The 20,255-nt window shown below is 42.6% G+C and overlaps 1 protein-coding gene across 1 annotated transcript in view; it reads left to right on the top strand.

Annotated features, from left to right (window-relative positions):
* The window catches only part of LOC139749254 (copper-transporting ATPase 1-like), a 364,429-nt gene that overhangs the window by 210,299 nt on the left and 133,875 nt on the right, over positions 1 to 20,255 (top strand). Inside the window, exon 16 of the mRNA XM_071662991.1 lies at positions 7,504 to 7,695. Within this exon, the coding sequence (XP_071519092.1) occupies positions 7,504 to 7,695 (192 nt within the window). The remainder of the gene's footprint in view (positions 1 to 7,503; positions 7,696 to 20,255) is intronic.

The following is a 20,255-nucleotide window of genomic DNA, read 5'->3' as shown; positions in this document are numbered from 1 at the left end:
CTAGCTGTCAGGTAATAATGCACCGAAACCACAGCTCCCTTTCCACATCCAGGCCCCACATCCATGGTTTACCCCAGACGCTTCACATGCCCTGGTTCAATCCATTGACAGCACGTCGACCCTGGTATACCACATCGTTCCAATTCACTCTATTCCTTGCCCGCCTTTCACCCTCCTGCATGTTCAGGCCCCGATCACTCAAAATCTTTTTCACTCCATCTTTCCACCTCCAATTTGGTCTCCCACTTCACCTTGTTCCCTCCACCTCTGACACATATATCCTCTTGGTCAATCTTTCCTCACTCATTCTCTCCATGTGATCAAACCATTTCAAAACACCCTCTTCTGCTCTCTCAACCACACTCTTTTTATTTCCACACACCTCTCTTACCCTATTATCACTTACTCAATCAAACAACCTCACACCACATATTGTCCTCAAACGTCTCATTTCCAGCACATCCACCCTCCTCCACACAACTCTATCCATAGCCCACGCCTTGCAACCATATAACATTGTTGGAACCACTATTCCTTCAAACATACCCATTTTTGCTTTCCGAGACAATGTTCTCGACTTCTACACATTCTTCAATGCTTCCAGAATTTTTGCCCCCTCCCCCACCCTATGATTCACTTCCGCTTTCATGGTTCCATCTGCTGCCAAATCCATTCCCAGATATCTAAAACACCTCACTTCCTCCAGTTTTTCTCCATTCAAACTTACCTCCCAGTTGATTTGACCCTCAACCCTACTGCACCTAATAACCTTGCTCTTATTCACATTTACTCTCAGCTTTCTTCTTTCACACGCTTTACCAAACTCCGTCACCAGCTTCTGCAGTTTCTCATATGAATCAGCCACCAGCGCTGTATCATCAGCGAACAACAACTGACTCACTTCCCAAGCTCTCTTATCCACAACAGACTGCATACTTGCCCCTTTCCAAAACTCTTCCATTCACCTCCCTAACAACCCCATCCATAAACAAATTAAACAACCATGGAGACATCACACACCTCTGCCGCAAACTTACATTCACTGAGAAACAATTACTCTCCTCTCTTCCTACATGTACACATGCCTTACATCCTCGATAAACACTTTTCACTGCTTCTAACAACTTGCTTCCCACACCATATATTCATAGTACCTTCCACAGAGCATCTCTATCAACTCTATCATATGCCTTCTCCAGATCCATAAATGCTACATACAAATCCATTTGCTTTTCTAAGTATTTCTCACATACATTCTTCAAAGCAAACACCTGATCCACACATCCTCTACCACTTCTGAAACCACACTGCTCTTCCCCAATCTGATGCTCTGTACATGCCTTCACCCTCTCAATCAATACCCTCCCATATACTTTCCCAGGAATACTCAACAAACTTATACCTCTGTAATATGAGCACTCACTCTTATCCCCTTTGCCTTTGTACAATGGCACTATGCAAGCATTCCGCCAATCCTCAGGCACCTCACCATGAGTCATACATACATTAAATAACCTTACCAACCAGTCAACAATACATTCACCCCCTTTTTTAATAAATTCCACTGCAATACAATCCAAACCCGCTGCCTTGCAGGCTTTCATCTTCCGCAAAGCTTTTACTACCTCTTCTCTGTTTACCAAATCATTTTCCCTAACCCTCTCACTTTGCACACCACCTCAACCAAAACACCCTATATCTGCCACTCTATCATCAAACACATTCAACAAACCTTCAAAATACTCACTCCATCTCCTTCTCACATCACCACTTCTTGTTATCACCTCCCATTACCCCCTTCACTGAAGTTCCCATTTGTTCCCTCGTCTTATGCACTTTATTTACCTCCTTTCAAAACATCTTTTTATTCTCCCTAAAATTTGATGATACTCTCTCACCCCAACTCTCATTTGCCCTCTTTTTCATCTCTTGCACCTTTCTCTTGACCTGCCTCTTTCTTTTATAAATCTTCCACTCATTTGCATTTTTTCCCTGCAAAAATCATCCGAATGCCTCTCTCTTCTCTTTCACTAATAATCTTAGTTCTTTATCCCACCACTCACTGCCCTTTCTGATCTGCCCACCTCCCATGCTTCTCATGCCACAAGCATCTTTTGCACAAGCCATCACTGCTTCCTTAAATACATCCCATTCCTCCCCCACTCCTCTTACATCCTTTGTTCTCACCTTTTTCCATTCTGTACTCAGTCTCTCCTGGTACTTCCTCACACAAATCTCCTTCTCAAGCTCACTTACTCTCGCCACTCTTTTCAACCCAACATTCTCTCTTCTTTTCTGAAAACCTCTACAAATCTTCACCTTCGCCTCCAAAAGATAATGATCAGACATCCCTCCACTTACACCTCTCAGCACATTAACACCCAAAAGTCTCTCTTTTTCGCGCCTATCAATTAACACGTAATCCAGTAATGCTCTCTGGCCATGTCTCCTACTTACATACGTATACTTATGTATATCTCTCTTTTTAAACCAGGTATTTCCAATCACCAGTCCTTTTTCAGCACATAAATCTACAAGCTCTTCACCATTTCCATTTACAACACTGAACACCCCATGTACATCAATTATTCCCCCAAGTGCCACATTATTCACCTTTGCATTCAAATCACCCGTCACTATAACCCAGTCTCGTGCATCAAAACTACTAACACACTCACTCAGCTGCTCCCAAAACACTTGCCTCTCATGATCTTTCTTCTCATACCCAGGTGCATATGCACCAATAATCACCCATCTCTCTCCATTAACTTTCAGTTTTACCCATATCAATCTAGAGTTTACTTTCTTACACTTTATCACATACTCCCACTACTCCTGTTTCAGGAGTAGTGCTACTCCTTCCCTTGCTCTTGTCCTCTCACTAACCCCTGACTTTACTCCCAAGACATTCCCAAACCAATCTTCACCTTTACCCTTGAGCTCCTTTTCACTCAGAGCCAAAACATCCAGGTTCCTTTCCTCAAACATACTACCTATCACTCCTTTTTTCTCATCTTTGTTACATCCACACACATTTAGACACCCCAATCTGAGCCTTCAATGAGGATGAGCACTCCCCACATGACTCCTTCTTCTGTTTCCCCGTTTAGAAAGTTAAAATACAGAAAGGGGAGTGTTTCTGGCCCCCCCCTTTTGTTGCCTTCTACAACACGTGGAGAATGCATGGGAAGTATTCTTTCTCCCCTATCCCCAGGGATAAATTGCAAAATTATATATATATATATATATATATATATATATATATATATATATATATATATATATATATATATATATATATATATATATATATATATATTATTATATATATTTTTTATTATACTTTGTCGTTGTCTCCTGCGTTTGCGAGGTAGCGCAAGGAAACAGACGAAAGAAATGGCCCAACCCCCCCATACACATGTATATACATACGTCCACACACGCAAATATACATACCTACACAACTTTCCATGGTTTACCCCAGACGCTTCACATGCCTTGATTCAATCCACTGACAGCACGTCAACCCCGGTATACCACATCGCTCCAATTCACTCTATTCCTTGCCCTCCTTTCACCCTCCTGCATGTTCAGGCCCCGATCACACAAAATCTTTTTCACCCCATCTTGTGTGGAGGAGGGTGGATGTGCTGGAAATGAGATGTTTGAGGACAATATGTAGTGTGAGGTGGTTTGATCGAGTAAGTAATGTAAGGGTAAGAGAGATGTGTGGAAATAAAAAGAGCGTGGTTGAGAGAGCAGAAGAGGGTGTTTTGAAATGGTTTGGGCACATATATATATATATATATATATATATATATATATAATATATATATGCTCATCCTCCTCGAAGGCTCAGACTGGGGTGTCTAAATGTGTGTGGATGTAACCAAGATGTGAAAAAAGGAGAGATAGGTAGTATGTTTGAGGAAAAGAACCTGGATGTTTTGGCTCTGAGTGAAACGAAGCTCAAGGGTAAAGGGGAAGAGCGGTTTGGGAATGTCTTGGGAGTAAAGTCAGGGGTTAGTGAGAGGACAAGAGCAAGGGAAGGAGTAGCACTACTCCTGAAACAGGAGTTGTGGGAGTATGTGATAGAATGTAAGAAAGTAAATTCTCGATTGATATGGGTAAAACTGAAAGTTAATAGAGAGAGATGGGTGATTATTGGTGCATATGCACCTGGGCATGAGAAGAAAGATCATGAGAGGCAAGTGTTTTGGGAGCAGCTGAATGAGTGTGTTAGTGGTTTTGATGCACGAGACCGGGTTATAGTGATGGGTGATTTGAATGCAAAAGTGAGTAATGTGGCAATTGAGGGAATAATTGGTATACATGGGGTGTTCAGTGTTGTAAATGGAAATGGTGAAGAGCTTGTAGATTTATGTGCTGAAAAAGGACTGGTGATTGGGAATACCTGGTTTAAAAAGCGAGATATACATAAGTATACGTATTTAAGTAGGAGAGATGGCCCGAGAGCGTTATTGGATTACATGTTAATTGACAGGCGTGCGAGAGAGACTTTTGGATGTTAATGTGCTGAGAGGTACAACTGGAGGGATGTCTGATCATTATCTTGTGGATGCTAAGGTGAAGATTTGTATGGGTTTTCAGAAAAGAAGAGTGAATGTTGGGGTGAAGAGGGTGGTGAGAGTAAGTGAGCTTGGGAAGGAGACCTGTGTGAGGAAGTACCAGGAGAGACTGAGTACAGAATGGAAAAAGGTGAGAACAATGGAAGTAAGGGGAGTGGGGGAGGAATGGGATGTATTTAGGGAATCAGTGATGGATTGCGCAAAAGATGCTTGTGGCATGAGAAGAGTTGGAGGTGGGTTGATTAGAAAGGGTAGTGAGTGGTGGGATGAAGAAGTAAGAGTATTAGTGAAAGAGAAGAAAGAGGCATTTGGACGATTTTTGCAGGGAAAAAATGCAATTGAGTGGGAGATGTATAAAAGAAAGAGACAGGAGGTCAAGAGAAAGGTGCAAGAGGTGAAAAAAAGGGCAAATGAGAGTTGGGGTGAGAGAGTATCATTAAATTTTAGGGAGAATAAAAAGATGTTCTGGAAGGAGGTAAATAAAGTGTGTAAGACAAGGGAGCAAATGGGAACTTCAGTGAAGGGCGCAAATGGGGAGGTGATAACAAGTAGTGGTGATGTGAGAAGGAGATGGAGTGAGTATTTTGAAGGTTTGTTGAATGTGTTTGATGATAGAGTGGCAGATATAGGGTGTTTTGGTCGAGGTGGTGTGCAAAGTGAGAGGGTTAGGGAAAATGATTTGGTAAACAGAGAAGAGGTAGTGAAAGCTTTGCGGAAGATGAAAGCCGGCAAGGCAGCAGGTTTGGATGGTATTGCAGTGGAATTTATTAAAAAAGGGGGTGACTGTATTGTTGCCTGGTTGGTAAGGTTATTTAATGTATGTATGACTCATGGTGAGGTGCCTTAGGATTGGCGGAATGCGTGCATAGTGCCATTGTACAAAGGCAAAGGGGATAAGAGTGAGTGCTCAAATTACAGAGGTATAAGTTTGTTGAGTATTCCTGGTAAATTATATGGGAGGGTATTGATTGAGAGGGTGAAGGCATGTACAGAGCATCAGATTGGGGAAGAGCAGTGTGGTTTCAGAAGTGGTAGAGGATGTGTGGATCAGGTGTTTGCTTTGAAGAATGTATGTGAGAAATACTTAGAAAAGCAAATGGATTTGTATGTAGCTTTTATGGATCTGGAGAAGGCATATGATAGAGTTGATAGAGATGCTCTGTGGAAGGTATTAAGAATATATGGTGTGGGAGGAAAGTTGTTAGAAGCAGTGAAAAGTTTTTATCGAGGATGTAAGGCATGTGTACGTGTAGGAAGAGAGGAAAGTGATTGGTTCTCAGTGAATGTTGGTTTGCGGCAGGGGTGTGTGATGTCTCCATGGTTGTTTAATTTGTTTATGGATGGGGTTGTTAGGGAGGTAAATGCAAGAGTTTTGGAAAGAGGGGCAAGTATGAAGTCTGTTGGGGATGAGAGAGCTTGGGAAGTGAGTCAGTTGTTGTTCACTGATGATACAGTGCTGGTGGCTGATTCATGTGAGAAACTGCAGAAGCTGGTGACTGAGTTTGGTAAAGTGTGTGGAAGAAGAAAGTTAAGAGTAAATGTGAATAAGAGCAAGGTTATTAGTTACAGTAGGGTTGAGGGTCAAGTCAATTGGGAGGTGAGTTTGAATGGAGAAAAACTGGAGGAAGTGAAGTGTTTTAGATATCTGGGAGTGGATCTGGCAGCGGATGGAACCATGGAAGAGGAAGTGGATCATAGGGTGGGGGAGGGGGCGAAAATTCTGGGGGCCTTGAAGAATGTGTGGAAATCGAGAACATTATCTCGGAAAGCAAAAATGGGTATGTTTGAAGGAATAGTGGTTCCAACAATGTTGTATGGTTGCGAGGCGTGGGCTATGGATAGAGTTGTGCGCAGAAGGATGGATGTGCTGGAAATGAGATGTTTGAGGACATGTGTGGTGTGAGGTGGTTTGATCGAGTGAGTAACGTAAGGGTAAGAGAGATGTGTGGAAATAAAAAGAGCATGGTTGAGAGAGCAGAAGAGGGTGTTTTGAAGTGGTTTGGGCACATGGAGAGAATGAGTGAGGAAAGATTGACCAAGAGGATATATGTGTCGGAGGTGGAGAGAACGAGGAGAAGAGGGAGACCAAATTGGAGGTGGAAAGATGGAGTGAAGGGGAATTTGTGTGATCGGGGCCTGAACATGCAGGAGGGTGAAAGGAGGGCAAGGAATAGAGTGAATTGGAGCGATGTGGTATACAGGGGTTGACGTGCTGTCAGTGGATTGAATCAAGGCATGTGAAGCGTCTGGGGTAAACCATGGAAAGCTGTGTAGGTATGTATATTTGCGTGTGTGGACATATGTATATACATGTGTATGGGGGGGTTGGGCCATTTCTTTCGTCTGTTTCCTTGCGCTACCTCGCAAACGCGGGAGACAGCGACAAAGTATAATAAAAAATAAAAATAATATATATATATATATATATATATATATATATATATATATATATATATATATATATATATATATATATCCCTGGGGATAGGGGAGAAAGAATACTTCCCACGTATTCCCTGCGTGTCGTAGAAGGCGACTAAAAGGGGAGGGAGCGGGTGGCTGGAAATCCTCCCCTCTCGTTTTTTTTTGATTTTCCAAAAGAAGGAACAGAGAAGGGGGCCAGGTGAGGATTTTCCCTCTAAGGCCCAGTCCTCTGTTCTTAACGCTACCTCGCAAACGCGGGAAATGGCGAATAGTATGAAAAAAAAAAAAAAAAAAAAATATATATATATATATATATATATATATATGTTTATGGGTGGATTTACCATTTTTCATCTGTTTCCTGGTGCTACCTCTGACATGGGAAACAGCAATCAAGTATAAATATATAAATATAAATCTAGTATATTTGTTAAAGCTATTTCTTTTACGACAATTGCTGAAAGTAATACTTGTGGAACTGTTTTAACAGGAAGAAGAAGGATTCACTCGCATAGAAATTATATTGGAATTTGCTTTCCGGTGTGCCATCACAGTTCTTGCAATTGCATGTCCCTGTGCCTTAGGGCTGGCTACCCCTACAGCTGTGATGGTTGGTACTGGAGTAGGTGCTACAAATGGCATACTCATTAAGGGAGCTGAGCCTCTTGAAAATGCTCACAAGGTATTTTATGATTAATTACTAGGTATGCATGTATGTAGTTTTACATGACTTAAGCATTCTTCAACTTCTTTTTAGTATACTTTTTCATATTTTATAGATTCAAAAAAAAATTGTACTATTTTCATAAAATCTGAATAAACACATAAAAGCATGTGTCTTCAGTTCATCATGCAATAAACATTATTTATTTATTTCTTTTATTATACTTTGTCACTCTCTCCTGCATTAGCGAGGTAGTGCAAGGAAACAGACGAAAGAATAGCCCAACCCACCTACATACAAATGTATATACATAAACACCCACACACACACATATGCACACCTATACATTTCAACGTATACATACATATACATACACAGACATATACATATATACACATGTACATAGTCATACATGCTGCCTACATCCATTCCCACCGCCACCCCACCACACATGAAATGGCACCCCCCTCCCCCCGCTTGTGTGCGAGGTAGTGCTAGGAAAAGACAACTAAGGCCACATTTGTTCACCTCGAAACCACAGCTCCCTTTCCACATCCAGGCCCCACAAAACTTTCCACAGTTTACCCCAGATGCTTCACATGCCCTGGTTCAGTCCATTGACAGCACGTTGACCCCAGTACACCACATCGATCCAATTCACTCTATTCCTTGCACGCCTTTCAACCTCCTGTATGTTCAGGCCCTGATCACTCAAAGTCTTTTTCACTCCATCCTTCCACCTCCAGTTTCGTCTCCCACTTCTCGTTCCCTCCACCTCTGACACATATATCCTCTTTGTCAGTCTTTCCTCACTCATTCTCTCCATGTGACCATATCATTTCAATACACCCTCTTCTGCTCTCTCAACCACACTTTTTTCATTACCACACATTTCTCTTATCCTTTCATTACTTACTCGATCAAACCACCTCACACCACATATTGTCCTCAAACATCTCATTTCCAACACATCCACCCTCCTCCACACAACCCTATCTATAGCCCATTCCTCACAACCATATAACATTGTTGGAACCACTATTCCTTCAAACATACCCATTTTTGCTTTCCGAGATAACGTTCTCGCCTTCCACACATTTTTCAACGCTCCTAGAATTTTTGCCCCCTCCCCCACCCTGTGACTCACTTCCACTTCCATGGTTCCATCCGCTGCCAAATGCACTCCTAGATGTCTAAAACACTTCACTTCCTCCAGTTTTTCTTCATTCAAACTTACCTCCCAATTTACTTGTCCCTCAACCCTACTGAATGTGAAGGTGAGTAACGTAGCAGTTGAGGGTATAATTGGTGTACATAAGGTGTTCAGTGTTGTAAATGGGAATGATGAAGAGCCTGTAGATTTGTGTGCTGAAAAAGGACGGTGATTGGGTGTACCTAGTTTAAAAAGTGAGATATATGGGTATGTTTGAAGGAATAGTGGTTCCAACAATGTTGTATGGTTGCGAGGCGTGGGCTATGGATAGAGTTGTGCGCAGGAGGATGGATGTGCTGGAAATGAGATGTTTGAGGACAATGTGTGGTGTGAGGTGGTTTGATCGAGTAAGTAACGTAAGGGTAAGAGAGATGTGTGGAAATAAAAAGAGCATGGTTGAGAGAGCAGAAGAGGGTGTTTTGAAATGGTTTGGGCACATGGAGAGAATGAGTGAGGAAAGATTGACCAAGAGGATATATGTGTCGGAGGTGGAGGGAACGAGGAGAAGAGGGAGACCAGATTGGAGGTGGAAAGATAGAGTGAAAAAGATTTTGTGTGATCGGGGCCTGAACATGCAGGAGGGTGAAAGGAGGGCAAGGAATAGAGTGAATTGGAGCGATGTGGTATACCGGGGTTGACGTGCTGTCAGTGGATTGAATCGGGGCATGTGAAGCGTCTGGGGTAAACCATGGAAAGCTGTGTAGGTATGTATATTTGCGTGTGTGGACGTATGTATATACATGTGTATGGGGGTGGGTTGGGCCATTTCTTTCGTCTGTTTCCTTGCGCTTCCTCGCAAACGTGGGAGACAGCGACAAAGCAAAAAAAAAAAAAAAAATATGTAAGTATACGTATGTAAGTAGGAGAGATGGCCAGAGAGCGTTTTTGGATTACGTGTTAATTGATAGGTGTGTAAAAGAGAGACTTTTGGATGTTAATGTGCTGAGAGGGGCAACTGGAAGGATGTCTGATCATTATCTTGTGGAGGTGAAGGTGAAGATATGTAGAAGTTTTCAGAATTGAAAAGAGAATGTTGGGGTGAAGAGAGTGGTGAGAGTAAGTGAGCTTAGAAAGGAGACTTGTGTGAGGAAGTACCAGGAGAGATTGAGTGCATAATGGAAAAAGGTGAGAGCAAAGGACATAAGGGGAGTGGGGGAGGAGTGGGATGTGTTTAGGGAAGTAGTGATGGCTTGTGCAAAAGATGCTTGTGGCATGAGAAAGATGAGAGGTGGGTAGATTAGAAAAGTTAGTGAGTGGTGCGATAAAGAAGTAAGATTGTTAGTGAAAGAGAGGAGAGAGGCATTTGGACAACTTTTGCAGGGAAATAGTGCAAATGACTGGGAGATGTATGAGGCAAGAGGTCAGGAGAAAGGTGCAAGATGTGTAGAAGAGGGCAAATGAGAGTTGGGGTGAGAGAGTATCATTTAATTTTAGGTAGAATAAAAAGATGTTTTGGAAGGAAGTAAATAAAGTGCATAAGACAAGAGAACAAATGGGAACGTCGGTGAAGGGGGCAAATGGGGAGGTAATAACAAGTAGTGATAGTGAGAGAGAGATAGAGTGAGTATTTTGAAGGTTTGTTGAATGTGTTTGATGATAGAGTGGCGGGGGTAGGGTGTTTTGGTTGAGGTGGTGTGCGAAGTGAGAGAGTTAAGGAGACTGGCTTGGTAAACAGAGATGATGTAGTGAAAGCTTTGCAGAAGATGAAAGCTGGCAAGGCGGCAGGTTTGAATGGTATTGCTGTGGAATTTATTAGAAAAGGGGGTGACTGTGTTGTTGACTGGTTGGTGAGGATATTCAATGCATGTATGGTTCATGGTGAGGTGCCTGAGGATTGGCAGAATGCATGCAAGTGCCATTGTACAAAGGCAAAGGGGATAAAGGTGAATGTTTAAATTACAGAGGTATAAGTTTGTTGAGTATTCCTGGGAAAATTATGTTGGAAGGGTATTGATGAAAAGGATCAAGGCATGTACAGAGCATCAGATTGGGGAAGAGCAGTGTGGTTTCAGATGTGGTAGAGGTTGTGTGGATCAGGTGTTTGCTTTGAAGAATGTAAGTGAGACATACTTAGAAGAACAAATGGATTTGTATGTAGCATTTATAGATCTGGAGAAGACATATGATAGAGTTGGTGAAGATGCTTTGTGGAATGTATTAAGAGTACATGATGTGGGAGATAAGTTGCTAGAAGCAGTGAAAAGTTTTTATCGAGGATGTAAAGCATGTGTACGAGTAGGAAGAGAGGAAAGTGATTGGTTTCCAGTGAATGTCGGTTTGCGGCAGGGGTGCGTGATGTCTCCATGGTTGTTTAATTTGTTTATGGATGGGGTTGTTAGGGAGGTGAATGGAAGAGTTTTGGAAAGGGGCAAGTATGCAGTCTGTTGTGGATAAGAGAGCTTGGGAAGTGAGTCAGTTGTTCACTGATGATACAGCGCTGGTGGCTGATTCATGTGAGAACCTGCAGAAGTTGGTGACTGAGTTTGATAAAGTGCGTGAAAGAAGAAAGCTGAGAGTAAATGTGAACAACAAACATATGGACTTTAAATTATTATCAGTCTTCATGATTTTTGTTCTTTCATAATGGGATTATTAGGTTTGTGGGTCCTTTCCGCAGTACTCATCCCTCTATATATATATCCTAAGGAAATAATGATATTTAATGTAGTAAAACTGAAGAATCTGCTTCTAGTGGGATATAACACAATTTTATCCATATTTATTTATTTAACACATTTTTGTATGAATATCTTGGAACAACGTGGTATATTGGGATTTATGTGTTTTAAGTGGACTGAACCAGACTATGTGAAACATCTTGGGTAAATCACAGAAAGGTCCATGGACCTTGGATGTAGATATGGGGTTGTTGTTTTGGTGCATTACACATGCCACCTAGGGACTGAATGTGACCAGATGTGGCCTTTTTCATCTGTTTCCTTGTGGTACCTCACTGGGGCAGGGGATGGTGATGCTGTTTCCTGTGGGATGGGGTGGCACCAGGAATGGATGAAGGCAAGCAGGTATGAATATGTACATGTGTATGTATATACAAACCTCCAACAGCCAGGATCAAACCCGGGACCCCTTTGCCACAGGCGGGAATGCTACCGCTAGGCTATGGGCTACCGCTAGGCTATGGGCCTGGCCCATAGCCTAGCAGTAGCATTCCCACCTGTGGCACAGGGGTCCTGGGTTTGATCCTGGCTGTTGGAGGTTTGTATGTTCTATGAAGGTGCACGTTCATATGCACTTTATTCGTATGTGTATGTCTGTTTATGTGTATGTATATGTATGTATATTTGTATATGTTGATATGTATGTGTATGTGCGTGTATGTATATATGTTTGTATGTGAGTGGATGGGTCTTTCTTTTTCTGTTTCCTGATGCTACCTCTCTGACACAGGAAATGGCAATCAAGTATGATAAATATATACATAGGAGAGAAAGAACACTTCCCATGTATTTCCCACATACTCCCCACGTGACGTGTCATAGAAGGCGACTAAATGGGGTGGAAGCCGGGGTGGGAAATCCTCCCCTCCTTGTATTTCAATTTCTAAAAGGGGAAAAGGCAGTATGATACAGTGGTTAAATTGATGAAAACTACTATTGACGTTTGTGTAAATAAATTATACATTTCCCTTTTCCATAGCCAGAGGTTGAACCATTATGTGACTTCATTTTTTTTTCATTTCATTTCAAGCTAGAAGTTTCAGTTTTCTAAATTATTTCTTACATTTTTCATATGTGGGGAAGTACCAGGAGAGACTGTGTACAGAATGGAAAAAGGTGAGAACAATGGAAGTAAGGGGAGTGGGGGAGGAATGGGATGTATTTAGGGAATCAGTGATGGATTGCGCAAAAGATGCTTGTGGCATGAGAAGAGTGGGAGGTGGGCTGTTTAGAAAGGGTAGTGAGTGGTGGGATGAAGAAGTAAGAGTATTAGTGAAAGAGAAGAGAGAGGCATTTGGACGATTTTTGCAGGGAAAAAATGCAAATGAGTGGGAGATGTATAAAAGAAAGAGACAGGAGGTCAAGAGAAAGGTGCAAGAGGTGAAAAAAAGGGCAAATGAGAGTTGGGGTGAGAGACTATCAGTAAATTTTAGGGAGAATAAAAAGATGTTCTGGAAGGAGGTAAATAGGGTGCATAAGACAAGGGAGCAAATGGGAACTTCAGTGAAGGGCGTAAATGGGGAGGTGATAACAAGTAGTGGTGATGTGAGAAGGAGATGGAATGAGTATTTTGAAGGTTTGTTGAATGTGTCTGATGACAGAGTGGCAGATATAGGGTGTTTTGGTCGAGGTGGTGTGCAAAGTGAGAGGGTTAGGGAAAATGATTTGGTAAACAGAGAAGAGGTAGTAAAAGCTTTGCGGAAGATGAAAGCCGGCAAGGCAGCAGGTTTGGATGGTATTGCAGTGGAATTTATTAAAAAAGGGGGTGACTGTATTGTTGACTGGCTGGTAAGGTTATTTAATGTATGTATGACTCATGGTGAGGTGCCTGAGGATTGGCGGAATGCGTGCATAGTGCCATTGTACAAAGGCAAAGGGGATAAGAGTGAGTGCTCAAATTACAGAGGTATAAGTTTGTTGAGTATTCCTGGTAAATTATATGGGAGGGTATTGATTGAGAGGGTGAAGGCATGTACAGAGCATCAGATTGGGGAAGAGCAGTGCGGTTTCAGAAGTGGTAGAGGATGTGTGGATCAGGTGTTTGCTTTGAAGAATGTATGTGAGAAATACTTAGAAAAGCAAATGGATTTGTATGTAGCATTTATGGATCTGGAGAAGGCATATGATAGAGTTGATAGAGATGCTCTGTGGAAGGTATTAAGAATATATGGTGTGGGAGGCAAGTTGTTAGAAGCAGTGAAAAGTTTTTATCGAGGATGTAAGGCATATGTACGTGTAGGAAGAGAGGAAAGTGATTGGTTCTCAGTGAATGTAGGTTTGCGGCAGGGGTGTGTGATGTGTCCATGGTTGTTTAATTTGTTTATGGATGAGGTTGTTAGGGAGGTAAATGCAAGAGTCCTGGAAAGAGGGGCAAGTATGAAGTCTGTTGGGGATGAGAGAGCTTGGGAAGTGAGTCAGTTGTTGTTCGCTGATGATACAGCGCTGGTGGCTGATTCATGTGAGAAACTGCAGAAGCTGGTGACTGAGTTTGGTAAAGTGTGTGGAAGAAGAGTTTTAAGAGTAAATGTGAATAAGAGCAAGGTTATTAGGTACAGTAGGGTTGAGGGTCAAGTCAATTGGGAGGTGAGTTTGAATGGAGAAAAACTGGAGGAAGTGAAGTGTTTTAGATATCTGGGAGTGGATCTGTCAGCGGATGGAACCATGGAAGCGGAAGTGGATCATAGGATGGGGGAGGGGGCGAAAATTTTGGGAGCCTTGAAGAATGTGTGGAAGTCGAGAACATTATCTCGGAAAGCAAAAATGGGTATGTTTGAAGGAATAGTGGTTCCAACAATGTTGTATGGTTGCGAGGCGTGGGCTATGGATAGAGTTGTGCGCAGGAGGATGGATGTGCTGGAAATGAGATGTTTGAGGAAAATGTGTGGTGTGAGGTGGTTTGATCGAGTAAGTAACGTAAGGGTAAGAGAGATGTGTGGAAATAAAAAGAGCGTGGTTGAGAGAGCAGAAGAGGGTGTTTTGAAATGGTTTGGGCACATGGAGAGAATGAGTGAGGAAAGATTGACCAAGAGGATATATGTGTCGAAGGTGGAGGGAACGAGGAGAAGAGGGAGACCAAATTGGAGGTGGAAAGATGGAGTGAAAAAGATTTTGTGTGATCGGGGCCTGAACATGCAGGAGGGTGAAAGGAGGGCAAGGAATAGAGTGAATTGGAGCGATGTGGTATACAGGGGTTGACGTGCTGTCAGTGGATTGAATCAAGGCATGTGAAGCGTCTGGGGTAAACCATGGAAAGCTGTGTAGGTATGTATATTTGCGTGTGTGGACGTGTGTATGTACATGTGTATGGGGGGGGGTTGGGCCATTTCTTTCTTCTGTTTCCTTGCGCTACCTCGCAAACGCGGGAGACAGCGACAAAGTATAAAAAAAAAAAAAAAAAAAATATATGTATATGTGTGTATGTGTGTATATGTGCGTATGTATGTGTATATGTATATATATATGCATATATATATATATTATCCCTGGGGATAGGGGTGAAAGAATACTTCCCACGCATTCCTCGCGTGTCGTAGAAGGCTACTAGAGGGGATGGGAGTGGGGGGCCAGAAATCCTCCCCTCCTTGTATTTTTAAACTTTCTAAAATGGGAAACAGAAGAAGGAGTCACGCGGGAAGTGCTCATCCTCCTCGAAGGCTCAGACTGAGGTGTCTGAATGTGTGTGGATGTAACCAAGATGTGAAAAAAGGAGAGATAGGTAGTATGTTTGAGGAAAGGAACCTGGATGTTTTGGCTCTGAGTGAAACGAATCTCAAGGGTAAAGGGGAAGAGTGGTTTGGAAATATCTTGGGAGTAAAGTCAGGGGTTAGTGAGAGGACAAGAGCAAGGGAAGGAGTAGCAGTACTCCTGAAATAGGAGTTGTGGGAGTATGTGATAGAATGTAAGAAAGTAAATTCTCGATTAATATGGGTAAAACTGAAAGTTGATGGAGAGAGATGGGTGATTATTGGTGCATATGCACCTGAGCATGAGAAGAAAGATCATGAGAGGCAAGTGTTTTGGGAGCAGCTGAATGAGTGCATTAGTGGTTTTGATGCACGAGACCGGGTATAGTGATGGGTGATTTGAATGCAAAGGTGAGTAATGTGGCAGTTGAGGGAATAATTGGTATACATGGGGTGTTCAGTGTTGTAAATGGAAATGGTGAAGAGCTTGTAGATTTATGTGCTGAAAAAGGACTGATGATTGGGAATACCTGGTTTAAAAAGCGAGATATACATAAGTATACGTATGTAAGTAGGAGAGATGGCCAGAGAGCATTATTGGATTATGTGTTAATTGACAGGCGCGCGAAAGAGAGACTTTTGAATGTAAATGTGCTGAGAGGTGCAACTGGAGGGATGTCTGACCATTATCTTGTGGAGGCTAAGGTGAAGATTTGTATGGGTTTTCAGAAAAGAAGAGTGAATGTTGGAGTGAAGAGGGTGGTGAGAGTAAGTGAGCTTGGGAAGGAGACTTGTGTGAGGAAGTACCAGGAGAGACTGAGTACAGAATGGAAAAAGGTGAGAACAATGGAAGTAAGGGGAGTGGGGGAGGAATGGGATGTATTTAGGGAATCAGTGATGGATTGCACAAAAGATGCTTGTGGCATGAGAAGAGTGGGAGGTGGGTTGATTAGAAAGGGTAGTGAGTGGTGGGATGAAGAAGTAAGATTATTAGTGAAAGAGAAGAGAGAGGCATTTGGACGATTTTTGCAGGGAAAAAATGCAATTGAGTGGGAGATGTATAAAAGAAAGAGACAGGAGGTCAAGAGAAAGGTGCAAGAGGTGAAAAAGAGGGCAAATGAGAGTTGGGGTGAGAGAGTATCATTAAATTTTAGGGAGAATAAAAAGATGTTCTGGAAGGAGGTAAATAAAGTGCATAAGACAAGGGAGCAAATGGGAACTTCAGTGAAGGGCGCAAATGGGGAGGTGATAACAAGTAGTGGTGATGTGAGAAAGAGATGGAGTGAGTATTTTGAAGGTTTGTTGAATGTGTTTGATGATAGAGTGGCAGACATAGGGTGTTTTGGTCGAGGTGGTGTGCAAAGTGAGAGGGTTAGGGAAAATGATTTGGTAAACAGAGAAGAGGTAGTAAAAGCTTTGCGGAAGATGAAAGCCAGCAAGGCAGCAGGTTTGGATGGTATTGCAGTGGAATTTATTAAAAAAGGGGGTGACTGTATTATTGACTGGTTGGTAAGGTTATTTAATGTATGTATGACTCATGGTGAGGTGCCTGAGGATTGGCGGAATGCATGCATAGTGCCATGGTACAAAGGCAAAGGGGATAAGAGTGAGTGCTCAAATTTCAGAGGTATAAGTTTGGGAGTGGATCTGTCAGCGGATGGAACCATGGAAGCGGAAGTGGATCATAGGATGGGGGAGGGGGCGAAAATTTTGGGAGCCTTGAAAAATGTGTGGAAGTCGAGAACATTATCTCGGAAAGCAAAAATGGGTATGTTTGAAGGAATAGTGGTTCCAACAATGTTGTATGGTTGCGAGGCGTGGGCTATGGATAGAGTTGTGCGCAGGAGGATGGATGTGCTGGAAATGAGATGTTTGAGGACAATGTGTGGTGTGAGGTGGTTTGATCGAGTAAGTAACGTAAGGGTAAGAGAGATGTGTGGAAATAAAAAGAGCGTGGTTGAGAGAGCAGAAGAGGGTGTTTTGAAATGGTTTGGGCACATGGAGAGAATGAGTGAGGAAAGATTGACCAAGAGGATATATGTGTCGGAGGTGGAGGGAACGAGGAGAAGAGGGAGACCAAATTGGAGGTGGAAAGATGGAGTGAAAAAGATTTTGTGTGATCGGGGCCTGAACATGCAGGAGGGTGAAAGGAGGGCAAGGAATAGAGTGAATTGGAGCGATGTGGTATACAGGGGTTGACGTGCTGTCAGTGGAGTGAATCAAGGCATGTGAAGCGTCTGGGGTAAACCATGGAAAGCTGTGTAGGTATGTATATTTGCGTGTGTGGACGTGTGTATGTACATGTGTATGGGGGGGGGTTGGGCCATTTCTTTCGTCTGTTTCCTTGCGCTACCTCGCAAACGCGGGAGACAGCGACAAAGTATAAAAAAAAAAAAAAAAAAAAAAAGTTTGTTGAGTATTCCTGGTAAATTATATGGGAGGGTATTGCTTGAGAGGGTGAAGGCATGTACAGAGCATCAGATTGGGGAAGAGCAGTGTGGTTTCAGAAGTGGTAGAGGATGTGTGGATCAGGTGTTTGCTTTGAAGAATGTATGTGAGAAATACTTAGAAAAGCAGATGGATTTGTATGTAGCATTTATGGATCTGGAGAAGGCATATGATAGAGTTGATAGAGATGCTCTGTTGAAGGTATTAAGAATATATGGTGTGGGAGGCAAGTTGTTAGAAGCAGTGAAAAGTTTTTATTGAGGATGTAAGGCATGTGTATGTGTAGGAAGAGAGGAAAGGGATTGGTTCTCAGTGAATGTAGGTTTCCGGCAGGGGTGTGTGATGTCGCCATGGTTGTTTAATTTGTTTATGGATGGGGTTGTTAGGGAGGTGAATGCAAGAGTTTTGGAAAGAGGGGCAAGTATGAAGTCTGTTGTGGATGAGAGAGCTTGGGAAGTGAGTCAGTTGTTGTTCGCTGATGATACAGCGCTGGTGGCTGATTCATGTGAGAAACTGCAGAAGCTGGTGACTGAGTTTGGTAAAGTGTGTGAAAGAAGAGTTTTAAGAGTAAATGTGAATAAGAGCAAGGTTATTAGGTACAGTAGGGTTGAGGGTCAAGTCAATTGGGAGGTAAGTTTGAATGGAGAAAAACTGGAGGAAGTAAAGTGTTTTAGATATCTGGGAGTGAATCTGGCAGCGGATGGAACCATGGAAGAGGAAGTGGATCATAGGGTGGGGGAGGGGGCGAAAATCCTGGGAGCCTTGAAGAATGTGTGGAAGTCGAGAACATTATCTCGGAAAGCAAAAATGGGTATGTTTGAAGGAATAGTGGTGCCAACAATTTTGTATGATTGCGAGGCTTGGGCTATGGATAGAGTTGTGCGCATGAGGGTGGATGTGCTGGAAATGAGATGTTTGAGGAAAATGTGTGGTGTGAGGTGGTTTGATCGAGTAAGTAACGTAAGGGTAAGAGAGATGTGTGGAAATAAAAAGAGCTTGGTTGAGAGAGCAGAAGAGGGTGTTTTGAAATGGTTTGGGCACATGGAGAGAATGAGTGAGGAAAGATTGACCAAGAGGATATATGTGTCGGAGGTGGAGAGAACGAGGAGAAGTGGGAGACCAAATTGGAGGTGGAAAGATGGAGTGAAACAGATTTTGTGTGATTGGGGCCTGAACATGCAGGAGGGTGAAAGGAGGGCAAGGAATAGAGTGAATTGGATCAATGTGGTATACCGGGGTTAACGTGCTGTCTGTGGATTAAATCAGGGCATGTGAAGCGTCTGGGGTAAACCATGGAAAGCTGTGTAGGTATGTATATTTGCGTGTGTGGACGTGTATGTATATACATGTGTATGGGGGTGGGTTGGGCCATTTCTTTCGTCTGTTTCCTTGCGCTACCTCGCAAACGCGGGAGACAGCGGCAAAAAAAAAAGGGGGGGGGGGAACAGAAGGAGTCAAGCAGGGAGTGCTCATCCTCCTCAAAGGCTCAGATTAGGGTGTCTGAATGTGTGTGGATATAACCAAGATGAGAAGAAAGGAGAGGTAGGTAGTATGTTTGAGGAAAGAAACATGGATGATCTGACTCTGAGCAGAACAGAGCTCAAGGGTAAAGGGGAGGAGTGTTTTGAGAAAAACTTGGGAGTAAAGTCAGTGGTTGGTGAGAGGACAAGAGCTAAGGAAGAAGTAGCAATACTCCTGAAACAGGAGTTCTGGGAGTATGTGATAGAGCATAAGAAAGTAAATTCTAGATTGATGTGGGTAAAACTGAAAGCGGATGGAGAGAGATGGGTGATAATTGGTGCATATGCACCTGGTCATAAGAAGAAAGATCATGAGAGGCAAGTGTTTTAGGAGCAGCTGAGTGAGTTTGTCAGCAGCTTTGATCATCAGACTGGGTTTTGGTGATGGGTGATTTAAATGCAAAGATGAGTAATGTAGCAATTGAGGGTATAATTGGTGTACATAGGGTATTCACCATAGTAAATAGAATTGGTGAAGAGCTTGTGGATTTGTGTGCTGAAAAATGATTGTTGATTGGGAATACCTAGTTTGAAAATAGAGATATGCATAAGTATATCTATGTGAGTAGGAGAGATGGTCTCCATCCACACAATCTTCATAGCTCACAGAACCTTCGCCCACTCCCACACCCTGTGACTTACTTCCACTTCCTTGTGTGGAAAGAGAGAATGTTATGTCAGAGAGCAAAAATGGGTATGATTGAAGGAATAGTAGTGCCACCAGTGTTATGTGGTTGCATGGCATGGGCTATATATAGGGCTTTATGGAGGAGGGTGGATGTGTTGGAAATGAAATGTTTGAGGACAATATGTGGTGTGAGGTGGTTTGATTGAGAAAGTAATGTAAGGGTAACAGAGATGTGGGGAAATAAAAAGAGTAAGATTGAGAGAGCAGAAGAGGGTGTGTTGAAATGGGTTGGACATATTGAGAGAATGAGTGACGCAAGATTAGCAAAGAGGGTGTGTGTCAGAGATAGAAAGAACAAGAAGAGGTTGGAGACCAAATTGGAGGTGGAAGGATGGAATGAAAAAGATT

This window comes from Panulirus ornatus, chromosome 6 (genome assembly GCF_036320965.1).
Source record: "Panulirus ornatus isolate Po-2019 chromosome 6, ASM3632096v1, whole genome shotgun sequence".
In the NCBI taxonomy this organism is placed as follows: Eukaryota; Metazoa; Arthropoda; class Malacostraca; order Decapoda; family Palinuridae; genus Panulirus; species Panulirus ornatus.
The sequence above is the reverse complement of the archived record's forward strand: the minus strand, read 5'-3'. Positions and strand labels throughout refer to the sequence as shown.